Genomic DNA, 15,211 nt, shown 5'->3' with positions numbered 1-15,211 from the left:
GTCAAACTAATTTGTGTTAGTGTGGACAATCACAATATAAGGGTGTGTCGTCTTAAACGTATGATGATGTATATTTGTTGTCCATTCGTAAAATGTAACGGATTTTTTTTGACAGCTATAAATTGTGTAAATCTTTGTTAATCTATCCTTGCATGTCTACCCTTTTACAGGTCTATCACATATAATGGAAGAAATGCTGCAAACATCGGTTCTTGCTCTTTCTTCTTGAAATCTTTAGGTGACAGGTGCTTAGTTAATACTCTGTATTACTATCGTGAGCAGGACTAGCTTTAGGGTGGTGGGACGGGTGTAGCCGCACCTGGGGCTGATCTCAGGTGCTCTGCGTTTAGAAATACTCAATGGGTTTAAAAGCACCTGCTACAAAGTTCAGAAATTGTTCAGGCAACAATAAATATGTCAAGAAAACACTCGTAATTACTGTTTCCGTTGGAGGGAGATCGGAGATTTGTCTCGTCATAAGGGAGCACAGAGGGGTAATATGCCTACTGCAAAGAATGTGCATCATACAGATCACATAACTGTATTTTATGTAGATAGCTCAGTAGGTTACTGATTTTGTCACAGATATCCTTTCGTTACTTTGAGTTAATAAATTACAGTCCTAAGAAACTACCGTGAACAATGAACTATCATCAAAGTGTTGCGTACAAACTACATGGTATAGGTAAGGTTAGAACATTATGTTTTTTCTTAGCCTTTCATTAACCTAATGTTGCTAAAAACAGTTAATTTGGGTTGAAGAGCATCCCTATTAATAAACCGAACCACTGTGGTATGCTTTAAATCTTGAGTTTGTTCTTCTCCAGACCACACACAAAATATACTGTTTACTAGTATGGATGGCATGTGTTATTTCACATTTCTTATAGACTGGATTACACATTTGATTCATTGTCTCTGTGTAATGTATGTGCTGGAAAGTGCTCTGACACTCTACACTGGCAAGAGTAGCACTTTATAGCAAATGAAATGTGGGTGAGAGAGGGGCTATGAGGGGATGAAGAGTCCTGTTGGAAGGTGTTAGCGAGGGAATCCGTGGAGAAAGAGTTCCATATGGGATGGCATGAGATTGTTGTACTGAGCGCCTCCAGCGCAAAAGCTGACTCTGATCATGAGCTATAAATGCTTTCATTTAATTGAGCGTCCAGATCATATACTCACCCAGCACGCTGATAAATACAGAAGAGTTTGCCACGCCATGTATGTTCTTTGCGATGCACCAGTACTGTCCTTCGTCTTTGAATGTTACGTTTGAGAGCCTCAGTGTTAGTTTGTTATTAGCAACCTTTTCTAATTTCGTTTCTCCTCCTTTTATCCAGGTGAGGTTGGCAGGTGGAGAGCTGTCTACTGAGCAGTGCATGTTGATATTTCGCCTCTCCATTCTGATTTTAGTTGAGACGTTTTCTTGTTTTCCAGACCAGTCTACAAACATAAAGAAAGAGATACATTTTAGGCAGATATTATTTCCAATTAAGTTTTCTAAGTTATTGTCTCCTTAAGTGATTAAGGTAACACAGAGAATGTAGAGAGTATTGGGTTACATTTTCAATAATCCAGGCCTTTGACTAAAATGTTCAGCCCACGAGCGATATTCTGGCTGAGCACCGTACCACGGCACTCAGACCAATCACAACACTGCCATTGCAGCGTTGTGATTGGCTTACTAGAGCCTGGGTGCTTCCTATCCCAGCCGGAGCAGAGGGATGACGAGGAGAGACAAGCGAGGAGGAATGTTTTTCTTTTTCTTTACCTCCTTACCCCCTCCCCCAGCATCCCAGATCTGAGCCAGCCTCCACTGATAACAAAGCCTCCTTGATTAGATGAAAAGGTTACAGACCCATATCCATCGGACTCTACCTGTTAGGCCCCCAACTCCCTCGCCTACCCAGTCGTCAAATCATAGAAGGTAACTTTAACTATCGCTGACATCCTGGCTGTCAGTGTTGCATTATAAAATACTCACGTCCATGAACTGTTGACTTAAACCAGTGTGGCTTTGAGCCCACCACCCTAGCCCCTGCAATGCCCCTAAAATTGCCCATGAGCAGAACATCAAAAGCTCTGTGTTCGGAGCCCCCACCATGTCCCTTGTCCTAAATGATAGAAACCAGAATTTGTGTAGCAATCCCTATATGCCTGCTCATCCTCCTCCTCCGATCCTGTATTAGGCATATTGAGAACGCATGAACACCATAGCAGGAAGTGGACATGGTGGAAAGGCGGGATTTTTGTTTCTAGAGTCTGCTTAGCATTCTCCAGAATCCCGTCACAGGTCGACTGGAACTTTTTATCTGTCATAGAATGATATAGGCAATCTAACCACCAATAACAAATCAATTTCAATGACTTCCCACTGTTTCCCCCAAAGAACCACCAACTAAGGACTAAGTTTAAAGATTTATTACAAAGCCAAAAACAACTGCAGGTCTATACACCTCAGCAAGAGGTTCAGAAGATAAACAGGCACTAATACAAACATAATCCTACGGTAGAGTCTCAGACGGCTCAAGAATATTACAAGAATCAATTCGAGAATCATCGGGCTAACAAGAATTGCTATAACCTGAGTTTTAGTAGGCATTTAAAATCAAATATCAGGTTAATCTGTCCCTACACTATACTAAATGACATCCCTACTCAACAATAGCCCAACTAACAAAGGTGTCAGCCGTGGTGACTTCCGAAGAAGTTCACTCACTTTCTCTCTGTTAGTCTAGAGTCTTCTCAGTCATAGCTAAGCTCTCTGCCTACCAACCGCTTCCTCTCGCCTCCAAGACCATCTGCTCTGCCTCCACCCTCGGGGTGCTGTCCCTAATACGAAACCCCACAATTCGGACGACACGCCCTCAGGTACGCCCCTCTAGAAGGTGTTGGTTTTCGGAATTTTCCATCATGGCATCTCTCCATCCTTGTCCGTTCAGACGTCCTTGGGTCCCAGACTCTTCTTCGCTTCAAGTTGCTTTCTTGAATTCCTGGGCTACTCCTCCATGTCTGGGTCTAGCATCCTAACTCTCATACACAATGGGCCCTTCTACTCTACTATCTACTGGTCCTGCACCTGCAAAGGAATGCATGCAAATCGGCTCACATTTTCTTAATGTTACAGTTTACTTTAGCTAAAAGCAGCCTTTACAAAAACATTTCTACAATGTAATGCTAAGCAAGACATTTTCAGTCAGGCCTACACAAATTCATGAACTAGGCCTCTGCACGTTTATAGGCCCAACATCCTAACATGAACCATCTTTTCGTTCTTTAGGCCTCCTTCTTTAAAGCAAAATACATTCTCCTACCTAAAGCAATTGTCTCATGTATAAAAGGTACAACTGGGAATGTATATAAAGCAGATCTAAATACACAATGTCAGTCTATTAAACACATTTCTTATTAGTGAAAGCCTTCACATCAAACTACAATTCTGTATAAAAGCAGCATTCATGATTTTCAAACTCTTATCATTGGCTCTGCATGCATTTCTAATACCCATTACATTAGTCTTCTACCCTACATTGCATTTGAACTTGATTAGTAAATCCTCTATATATGCGGGTGCTAACTACTTGTACATATGATACACCCCTACAATTTTCACTTCTGTTGGACGCTCTCTCAAAGGTATCACAGAAAAAGCTCAGCAGAAGGTCTCCCTACCTCACCATAAATTGCAGTTTTATTTTTCTCAAACAGCCTGTTAGTATTCAGGGATTTCATTTTAAATGATAATTGTTTTTTGTATGTATATATTTGATTCCTAAACATCAGTGTCCACATGGAGACAGATTCCTCCTTAAAAGGAAACGCATCACCATTGCATCCTCTTTCCACTATACATTTTAGGATAGGATCAATCATTACAGGGACGCCCAAAATATCCTAAATATATGCAAGGTAGTGGTCACCATCATTCCAGTAATCCCTGATATGTCACCTATTACCACCATTATGCCAGAATTGGGTTGTATGCCACCCTGTATGCCATTAGCAGCATTATTCGAGAGATGGGCAACAAAGATTCGTGGATCCAAACAATACGCTAGATATCCCAGAGACAGCATCTTTCAAGCTTGAAATGGTCCCAATTTGTTGAAATCTAACTCTGGACGTTATGGGTCATTTATGCATGGCTGCCTTAGCGTGGATATGTTGAGAATCCTACAGAGGAGAAGTTTTGGTGCTGTGTCAAGGTTAGAGGGTTGTTTCTAAGTCCTTTCATCGGGATTGCTGCTACTTTCAGCAACACATTGTCTACTATTCACTGTGTCAATGTGTTTAACAGCTTCTCCGTGCCACTAAATAATTGGGGTCTGCTAGAGGCCTTTAACTTCCTTGCTCGGACACTCTCAGCTGCACTCGCTCATCCGGAAACAACCTCCCACCTATTAGTGGAACATAATGCCATCCTTTCACTCTTGTGTACTCTCTTAGCCTACGTCCACATACTGATCATGTTCCATCCTCCAGCCCTGCTTCCACATACTGATCAATCCTCCAGCCCTGCTACCGCATACTGATCATGTTCCATCTTCCAGCCCTGGTTTCACACACTGATCATGTTCCTCCCTCCAGTCCTACTTCCACATACTGACCATGTTCCATCCTCCTACCTTGCTTCCACTTAATGAGCATGTTCCATCCTCCAGTCCTACTTCCACATACTGATAATTTTCCATCCTCCAACCATGTATCCTCATACTAATCATGTTCTCTCCTCTAGCTATGCTTCAACGTACTGATCATGTTCCATCATCCAGCCCTGCTTCCACATACTGATCACACTGGCCCACAATAATCTGCTCCCAAATACTGACTCCACTTCTAATCCCACTCCCTCTCTTCCTGGCTGCTCACATGCATTAGCGTTGCTCCCATCTAGCCATGTTGTTTAGTAATTTAAAATCACAGAATTAGAGAGTTGATTTAGAGCAGGTATTGGAAGTCTTAGACCCACATTTGATTGCTTTCAAGCACTTGTGCAATATGTCATAGCTCTACTGAGGGCTAAAAGCAAGCAATAATAAGTGGTGAGTAATAAACTACCTTATCAGTGTACTTCGGTGGTAGACTGTGAGTTTATATTATGACAATTCGCGCAAAAGACAAGGCTGGCCAGTGAGAGCTTCATGATACTCATGATCTTTTTACACAGCTTTAAATATACATAGATAAAGCAGATGAATTCTCAAAAAGGAATATGCCAGAGGTTGTGGAGAGTACAGCACAAAATGTAAATAAGGTTTAAAGTTGACTCTTCCCTACATTGAAAACAGAGGAAACTCTAGCTGCTGCACCACCGACAACTGCCACCCTGACCAGCTCACAGGTATGTATGAGTGTTATCATTATATCTTGTCTATGTTATAATGTTAAGTCTCCAAACACAGGTTTGGTTCCCTTCTCCACCTGTGCTATTCTGTTTAAATGTGTGTGTAAGAAATTGGATTACTGCTTGACTGGAGTGTGAGCCCCGATCAAGCAGCAACCACAATGCTAGTCAGGGTAAGGCACAAGCAAACTTCAAGTTAACCTGTGCTCAGTCCCTGGCAGCTTGGCACAGAGCAGTCAGGCTTAACATAGAGGCATGTGTGTAAAGTATTTGTGAAACACTTCAACAGTAAAACAGTGAAAAGATTGCATGAAATGATTTCACACGGGGCTTGGCCACCTTGGCGGACATACCTTGCTGAGGCTCTTTTTATTTTTTATTTATTTATAGAGTTTTGTATAGCGCGGACAAGACCCGTGGGTATCAGAGCGCTTCACATGTAAGATAAATTACAGACATTATGGAGGCAATTGTAACAACAGATATACATGAGTATAAGGTCTAAGGCGATAAGCTGTAAGGGAGATTATAAGTAAGAGTTCTTCAGCCTATCCAATTAGTATTAGGAGGTGAGTGAGGTAGGGTTGTATAGCATAACAGTGCAAATAACGTGTGTAAATAGCATTAAGGAGTAAAAAGTGTTGCCATGTATCCGAGATCCTAGGCAATAAAACAAAGTGAGGTAGAGGGTATATCGTATTGTCTGAGAGTTACAGATATTGGATCCCCTTGATTTGAGGTAGTAGTAAAGTGTGTGGCCAATGTTTAAACATGAAATCAATCTGTTGACAGATAATTGATCTTCAAGATGTTCCAGTCGAGGCCGTCTCTCTTTGGTGAGGATGTTCTCATCAATAATCAGTACGCTTCTCTAAGAAAGGTATTTGCTCATCATGTGGTTCTTCAGTTCGCGTTTGAATGTTATCGAGTTTTGAATCTTCCTGATGTTCGGAGGTATTGAATTCCAGACTCTGGGGGCGGCTCCTGAGAACGCTCGGTTGTAGGTCTTTTTCTTACGGAAAAAGGCTGGCCTCAGTAGCAGTTCTTTAGCGCTTCTAGTTGGTCTGTTGCCTTCCTATAGCTTAATTTTCTTGGCAAGGTATCTAGGCATGTTGTAGTGAACTGCTCTGTGGGTAATACAAGCCATCTTCATTTGAATTCTGGCTTCATAGGGTAGCCAGTTTAGTGTCTTCAGGTGAGGAGATATGTGGTCGAATTTCCTCGATCCCGTGATCAGTCTTGCCGCTGCATTGAGACAGGCTTTTAGTGGTGCTATGGATGTTTTCGGTAGACCCGCTAACGTAGTGCAACCGTATTCAATCCTCGAAATAACTAGGGATTGTACAGCCAGTTTTAGGTCCGCCTTTGAGATGTACGGTTTCAGTTTTCTTAGATAGTTCAGATGGAAGCGGGCACTCTTGGCCATTGAGTTTATGTGGTCTTTCATGTCAAGGTTCTCATCTAAGGTAATTCCAAGTGATTTAGCTCTGCGATTGGGCTTCCACCTCGACCTACTACATGGAGCCCAGCTGGTCTCCATCTATACTCAGCGGTACCGGACTACACCAGGCACCCACTGCCACTGCCTTCGATGGCCGTGCAGCCCTGTAGCGCCAATAATCCGGCTTCTCGGCAGGGAAGCGGTGCGGACATAAGATGGCGCCCGTCCCACCTGAAGATCGCCGCCTCAGTAACTGAACCGTTGCAGGCCCACAAAATTCTCGCAGCTCCGTGAGGGAACTGTAACACACCAGAAGCAACCTGGAAGAGCCGCAGGCACCGGAGGGGGCATTGATAGTCATGAGAACTTAAGAGAGCTGCGCGCTCACACTATAATTGCAGCAAGAACCCTGGCGAGGCTGCCATTCATTGCCCCGGGCACTACCTATCTCCCGCCCTGCCAACAACGGAGGCTCCCTGTCTGCAATCAGTGGCAGCTGCGAAGCGTCCAGAAAGAACCGGTGGCAGCTCGGCGAGCATGGAGTGCCTGTAAGCGCCGCCGCAAGCCAAGCCTGCCTTAGGAGCTCCTTGACTGCCGAACTGGGTGGAGGATCCATGCGGCCTGCCTCCTATGACCCTCAGACTGCAATCAACGCTCAGCTGAGCCCACTCGACGGCATTGGAAGACTGGCGGGAGGCCCAGTTTACCCTTAAAAAACCGCCGAGGGCCGTGGTCGTTAAGTGGCCTGCCTGACTTTAAGATGGCGGCTCATAGCGACTTTCAATGACGAGATACATGGCAGCGCGGCACACATCGAGACCCCCCGACAGCGATCACAACCAACACCTGCACCGGTGCCCACCAGTGCCTGGGGATTGACAGGAGCTGGTGCCCCCGCAGTCTGCACCACAACTGAGACCTGCCTGGCATCAACATGGAGGGTTTTCTCAAAGGTTCCTTGTAAACAGTGTGAGGCAGGCGTAACACTGACCCAAGCACCGCCCTTTACCACAGCATACCGGGTCAGGACTGCCGTCAACTGCTGAAACCGGCACTTACAGCGACGCAACACAGCAAGCCCCCGGTAACCAAGACTGTGCCAGCACCCCCATCGTCGAGAGGAACCATCGGCCTGCCCGCAGTTGGGACCACAGGTAACCGCCACTGCTGCACAGGCCAGGGGGAGAGCCACGCCAAGGGCCCGCTTGTGACTCACAAGCCCATGTTTGCAGATAGTGCCGCCTGCTGAGCTCTCACCTGGGCAGGGCGATTCCACCAAACTCTACCGTCGAAGCAGACCAAAGAACGTTTCCTACCAGCATATAAAGCATCCACAACCGACGGCTGGCAGTGAGCAAGCAGTGAAGTGGTAAACGAGGGAACATTGTAAACATCTCCACTGCCCAGGCAACGGTAATCCACGGACAGACGCCAAACACAATAGACTACGCTGGACCAGGCCAAAAGATACTGCCTGACACAGAGGTCTGCCCCAGCATACCTACTGAGCACCCACTCCAGCTGCCTACTGAGCAACGCTCACCTCTTGGCAAACCTAAAGTCCACGGACCTACCCAAATCCCGTCTCCTTCCGGAGATATTTTCATCCACAAAAGGCACCAACTGGTCACATTGCCAGGAGACGCAATGTCAATCGGGCCAGCACTTCACCCTGACACCAACGCCTACCGTGCTCACGCGGTCCCAACTGACAAAATGGGCGAGCCTAGGGCAGCGACGACAGCCCATGGGGCTACCTCAGACGCTACCAATAATCACTCTACTGGCAGCCCCAAAGACGATGCCACAACAGCGGACAACTCCCTCTCAGCCAAATTAGACAAGTTTCTAGCGGCAATAGAACAATCCAGGCTATACATGGAACAACAACTGGGCACCCTGACGACGGACATTAGCCTCCTTCGCGATGACCACCGAAAATTATCTGACAAGGTCTCCGATAATGAAAAAGCAGTCACTTTCATTCAAACCATGGTGCAGACTCATCAAGACTCGATACAGACACTTATAGGCCGTGTGTCCACCATGAAGAGCGCATCAACGACTTGGAAGGGCGTTCGAGACGCTTTAATATATGCGTTCTTGGCTTACCAGAAGGAATCAAAGGGACGGACGCAGTGGACTACATAGAGACCTGGACCAAGTCATTCACTCCCAACGCAGAGCGGACAGCGTTCTTCTCAATCGAACGGGCCCACCATGTCCCAGCATGCCGCCCCGAGCCCCACCACGCCCAATGCTGGCAAAATTCCTGCAATTTAGAGACCGGGATGCGGTGCTACGGGCAGCCCATCAGACTGGACCACGCCGGGTAGAAAACACAACCATCATGCTCTTCCCCGACTATTCCCAAGCAGTCCAGTGTCAAAGGTCATCCTTACTGGAAGTGAAACGGCACCTACGAGAAGAAAAGATACAATACTCCCTGCTGTTCCCCGCCCGCATTAAAGTCATACATGATGGCACCACCCACTTCTTCACAGCCCCAGAGGAGGTGCATGACTGGGTGGACCAGAACTGTACCACAGGCCATCGCGCAGAACGCACCCAGGAGCAACACTCTAGAGAATCGGGCCCCAGAAGCCAGTGCTCATGACGTCGCAACCAACAGTGCACCTTCAAATCGCTCACAGGCACCCTGGGGTTCCCAGACCTGGAACAAATAGTTCAGGTAAGACGTAAAGCCCTGAAGGCGGTGGCGAGCCTCCGCCCCACCTCCCCTGCAACGGGCATTGAAAGGGCTCCTCACCTATTCTCATCAGAGGAGGAGAGAGACAGAGAAACAACACAATCTGGCGTGGACTCAGTGGCCTTGCCTTCGGTCACCCAGCGAACAGCTGATGATCTAATATAAATGGACCTTTGCAATTCAATGAAGGTACCGGGTGGGAGGTGATGCCTTCTGTGCACCAACACAAGCAGTCTTGCCGCACGCGTGCCCTCATGCCACCTTCGACCTCATCATCCGGTTATACACCTAAGTAGACCAGCAGCCAGCCATAAATTGCGCGCATAGCCCACACGCTGAGTTGCCTCGCAGGCATAGGCCGCCACCCACATAGCATGTTGATGCTCTCATGGAAACCGAGAGCTAGTTTGGACATACCGCCTTTGACAATAGGTCCCCCGCATTGGGGCTGTTTTTTGCCCCACCCCAGTTTCCCCCTCCCACTGAACATGCCCATACTGCACTGTGTCCCTGCCAATATGCCGATAAACAGCAGCACGGACGTAGTGTGGACATCGGGGGAACAGATTAGAGCTCGAGATTTCCAGGAGAGCCCGAGTGCCCCGTCAACCCTATATACCATACACCTACATCGATGGCACACACGGCCCCATCACCATCCTAACATGGAACGTGCGTGGCATGCACACCGCGCGTAAACGGTACTCAATATATGCTTACATCAAACGCCACCACACACAAATTGTATTCTTGCAAGAGACACACCTCACATCAGGAGAAGTGGTAAAGCTGCTTAAGCGATGGAGGGGAATCATATGCGCCACTAAGTATTCGGCCTGTGCTCGAGGCACACTTATATGGGTACGTCCCGGCGTTCAATTCCAGGAACAGTCCCACACCATTAACCCAGACGGCCAATACGTTCTCTCGATGACTGGATGGTCAAGCAGTGTTATTGAGGAGTATTTATAGGCCCAACGTAGACCAAAGCAAATTCTGGGACACACTCTCCAACCCCTTAAGCACATACACACCAATCCCCTGGATACTAGGAGGGGACTACAATTGCATACAAAACATAACACTGGATAGATCCAATCCCCCCATCCGTCACCCCCATTGCAGCACAAGCAAACCGATTCACAACATGGGCGCAACACTCGTCCCTCACAGATGCCTGGCAAACTCGGTACCCCGCAACCAGACTCTACTCGTTTCACTCAGTGCCCCACAACCTCAGGGTTCGCCTAGACTGTTTCCTTTGCTCCCCCGCTATCGTGCCTATGATTTCAGACACAGACTACCTAGGAAGAACCATATCTGACCATGAAGCTCAGACCCTCACAATCCGATGGCGTCCGTCACACTCCCCTGTCCCTACATGGCGTCTCCCCAGGGACTGTCTCGACGACCCGGTTTTTAAACAAACTCAGGCGGACCACATACGTCACTACTTCCAAGAGAACACTAACACAGCCACCAAATGTGCAAAAGAGTGGGACGACTTTAAAGTCATTATACGGGGCACGTGTATTCGTCACATCACGGGAGTCTGCCAGGTGTTGGAGCAAGACATGAAAAACGTAGAGCAAACACTGGCCGCCTTTACAAAAGAGACAGACCCAGACAAAGCCACGCCGGCCCAAACTGCTGACACCAAAACAACATATGAGAAGGCGTTAGCAAGCCTGCGCTGGTATAACTTCACGGCATATGCGGCCCGTGCTCACAAAGAAGGTGACAGGGCGGGCATGTTATTGGCGTCGCTCGTCAAACAAGATTCGACCCTCCCGCCAATCACAGCCATCCGCAGTGCTCGAGACACTCTATTACACTCACAGGACTTAATCCAGCAGGCTTTCAACAACATTACACATTAGTCTACACTAAGCATGGGCGAATTTTGCGAATTGGAAATCCGCGAAATTGCGTATTTACGGATTCGCAATCCGCAAAATCCGCGAACTCTCGCGAATTATGCAGATTTTTTTTTTTGGGGTTCGCAAGTGTTTCTGCCGTTTCGCGAGGGTTTTTTACCAGTTTGCAACCGCGAACTTACTTGTCGGGTAGCAACGGTCGCGACCATGTTGTTTCTACGTCTGGTTCATCACAGCACCCTCTTTTTCACCACTGCCACCCTCTGTTTCACCACTGCCACCCTCTGGCTTCACCCATGCCACCCTCTGTTTCATCACTGTAGATTATGGGGGGAAAAGCACACCTGCCCTGCCTCAACTGACATGAATGAATTAGGGGCTGATTGATTAATGTGGAGTTCCAGTCTGGCACCTGCTTCCTTATCTGTAATTGCTTTCTGTTGCAGTCTAATTTTTTTTAGCAGGACCTTTGGCATACTTGTAGCTATTCTCTGAGCCTGTTGTGAGGGTCAGAACAGGGTCATAGAATAGTTGCAAGTAGGCAACTGAACTCTGGAGGGGCCCCTCAGGAAGCACTAGAGGGAATAGTTACTAATGTTAAGATTGAACTTTTGCACCTGCTGAGTGCTTTCAGATTCGCAAAAATCGTTTTTCTGCAATTTCGCGCGATTCGCGGGGCGCAAATTCGTGCGAGATCGATTTCGGAAGACGCGAATTTGTGCAAATACACGATTTGCTTTTTTTTGCGGCGTGTTTGTTCACGTGATTTTTTGCGTGTTCGCAAGCCGCTTGTAGCGCAACGTTTGCAAAGTTACCCTAGCGGTCGTACATGGGCGCGGCCATCTTGTTTGCGTGACATAATTCCGTTTCCGGGCGCTATGTGTAATCTCGCAAAGTGTGCGGCTCGCTAGTACATCTTCGCGTGTGATCGCGGGGAAAATCTTGCGCAAACTTACCCACGCGGTCGTCCACGGGCGCGGCCATCTTGTTTTTCATTCATTGCTATGGTTCTGGGCATGCTTTCTGTATTCTCTGTCAATGTCTGCCATCCTTTGCTTGTTTGAAGTTTTTTTTGTTCTATTTTACTTATTATCTATCCCTCTATTTTTCTAGCTCTATATTTTTGTGTTTTCTGTTACTTTTGGTTAATTTTTAACTACTTTTTTTAACTCTTTTCTTTTCTTCTTCCCTATTCTATTTCTTCTTTATTATTTACCTTCCTTTCTGCCCAGACCATGGTAAAGGGAGCTGGGAAGCATCCCGCGAAGGGGAAGGGTCCCGCACCCCTTGCCCGGCTCCCGTGCGGGCGTTTGAGGGGGGAGCAAGTTATAGCTCGGGAGATTTTTAGTGCGGAGGAGGAGGCCGCACTAGTCTTTCATGTCCAGCGCCGCCTCCCCAAGACCATCATGGGAGGCGGCAAGATCGCTACCGGCTACGGGATCCGGGAGCGCCGCAAGCGGTGGGAGAAGGTGTGCCGGGCCATGTTTGAACGCTCTGGGGTCCGGCGCACCTACAACCAGGCCACCCACCACTGGACCGATGTCATGGACCGGGAACGCGACTTGCTGGACGTGCTCGGGCTTAGTGAGTAGTAGTAGCTATTTCTAGCTATTTCATCACTACTCTGTTTTCTCCCGCTCTGTGTGTTATTATATTGCACATTTTTGTTTTTTACCAAGAGCAATAATGCCGCAGATTACATTGTAGGTAAATTATATTTCAAAATCTTCAGTGCATTTCAGGTGCACTGCTCTCCTTCTCAGTAGCGTTGCTACTATGCTTATTTGTTTTCTATTTTGTGTTCATTTCATTGGCCTGAGAAATTATGTAGGAGTGTAGTGTAAAGAACTGCGTAATGCTAGACATTAAGGGTCAGATTTTCAATTACCGGCGCATCCCTGCAAAGTAGCAGGGATGCGCCATTAATTGTGCGCCACGCCACCACCACTCATGGTGGGCCGTATTTACAATGCGGCGCACCATGGGCCCAAAACGTCACAGAAGCGTTACGCATCTGTGCCGTAAAGGCGGTGCATTGCTGGAGTTGCGTCACAACGATGGCGCAGCTCCAGCAATGCTCTGGGGTGCCCTATCTCCCAAATGCTGCGTCAAGCCGTATGTCTGCTTCAAGCAGGCGCAGGGTTTGAGTCACGCATCATTGTCCTAAAAGTGACTGATTGACATCTTGTAGATTTCCCTCAGCCACTTTTAGGATGCGTTAGTGCGCAGGAACGCCATCCCTTGCGCCGGAACGCCGCCTGATGACGCAGGGCTTTACAACGTGATGCATCTCCCATATGCGTCACGTTGTTAATATACGCCGCACCATGGCGCCTCTTTTGTTCTGCCGCTGCGTCACAAAAGTCACGCAACAATGGAGCAAAAGAGCCGCAAGGGGCTTGTAAATCTGCCCCTACAGACTCAAGTCCAGTCCTTCCTTTGTACACCTGGCAATAAGAAGAAATAGTGGTGGTGGATTGATAGTTTGAGTATTTTAATGACTGGTTAATGTAGTAGGAACGTTTTTAGTGTTGTCGCTGATCTGCAGTCACAATGGAGTTTGTCTGTCACTTCGCGTGCTGCGGACTGCTGCCTGCCAGTCCTAGGCGAACCTTTTTAGTAGTTTGTTTAGTGAGTTGCATAACTTTTCAAGTCGACGGTCCGCAAATCAAGCAATACTAATATCGTAGTAGACCACATGAGATAGGTCAATATATCCTGTTGAATAGTTGTCTATTTGCTATTTCGCCAAAAGATTTTGTTATTGTTCTTTAGAAATGTTTGATTTGGTTGACAACAATCATCCATGTTTTTGGGTCTTTCTTTCTTTCATGTTGTACATCAGCTCCCCTCAGGGGCAAGAGGACATTGGAGGAGACTGCTGCTTCTGAACAAGGCCAGGATTGGTCAGGCGAGGGCTCCTTTGCTGGCCCCGGTAAATTTTAATTTTAATATAGAGTACCTATTTTTTCCTAGCGTTCCTCATTCGATTTTTTCTAAATCGTCTTTGATCTTCTTGAAGACTGTATCTAAATTCTTATCCTGCCTAGACTATGACTCCCTGTGGTATTACTAGATTATTCTTATTAGTCTGTCTGTGTAGCTAACTAAGATTGAACATTTGGCAAAAGGTGTAAAACGAAACTCCCATTCTAGGCAGCAATAGCTATATGCACTGAGTGCAGTCCTCTGGGATTGTCCATAATGTCTTTTCAAGTCTTCTAAATGTTTATGCTTTGACAATTACCAACAATAAAAAGGTGAATGACCACCAAGAAAGAATAAGATACTACTTTACTTTTAGTTTAGATAGGAGGACAATCCATACTACTACTGTTGCAGGGACAAATCTGTACAAACAGAACTATGGACACTAAATAGTGCATTGTTTATCAATTATAATAGGCACAGGTAGACTTTCCACATACCTCAGTGATATCAGACTTTGAAGAACCCCCAATCTCCTTACTGACTAGATAGTGTGGCAGAGTCATTTAGCTCCGGAATTCATCGATGATTGATCCCCAATGATGATTATCCAACGCAGGACAAGAGTACGGAGTCAGAGTCCAGAAGTGTCAGAGGCACGGGCTCATGCATTGCAAATTGCAAAACCTTTTGCTCATTCACTCATGACCAAAAACCACAGAGTCTATTTAAGTTTTAAAGCTTTATTAAAAGTAAAAATATTTATTTAAATCAAGCTTGTCATAAAACATAAACGGTTGATTAAAAATGGAAAAGTGCTAATAGTGATTTATTTCACACATTTATTGTGGGCGAGCCGAGCCCTCACCTAGTTTGAACTTTAATTTTTCTTTTTGGTGCTGAATCGTTGG

The 15,211-nt window shown here is 46.5% G+C and overlaps 1 protein-coding gene across 1 annotated transcript in view; it reads right to left on the bottom strand.

Annotated features, from left to right (window-relative positions):
* Window positions 1-15,211, bottom strand: part of LOC144770733 (sialic acid-binding Ig-like lectin 8) — a 398,100-nt gene that overhangs the window by 143,729 nt on the left and 239,160 nt on the right. Inside the window, exon 4 of the mRNA XM_078655471.1 lies at window positions 1,183-1,443. Coding sequence (XP_078511597.1) covers window positions 1,183-1,443 — 261 coding nt within the window. The remainder of the gene's footprint in view (window positions 1-1,182; window positions 1,444-15,211) is intronic.

This window comes from Lissotriton helveticus, chromosome 7, assembly GCF_964261635.1.
Source record: "Lissotriton helveticus chromosome 7, aLisHel1.1, whole genome shotgun sequence".
Taxonomy (NCBI): Eukaryota; Metazoa; Chordata; class Amphibia; order Caudata; family Salamandridae; genus Lissotriton; species Lissotriton helveticus.
The sequence above is the reverse complement of the archived record's forward strand: the minus strand, read 5'-3'. Positions and strand labels throughout refer to the sequence as shown.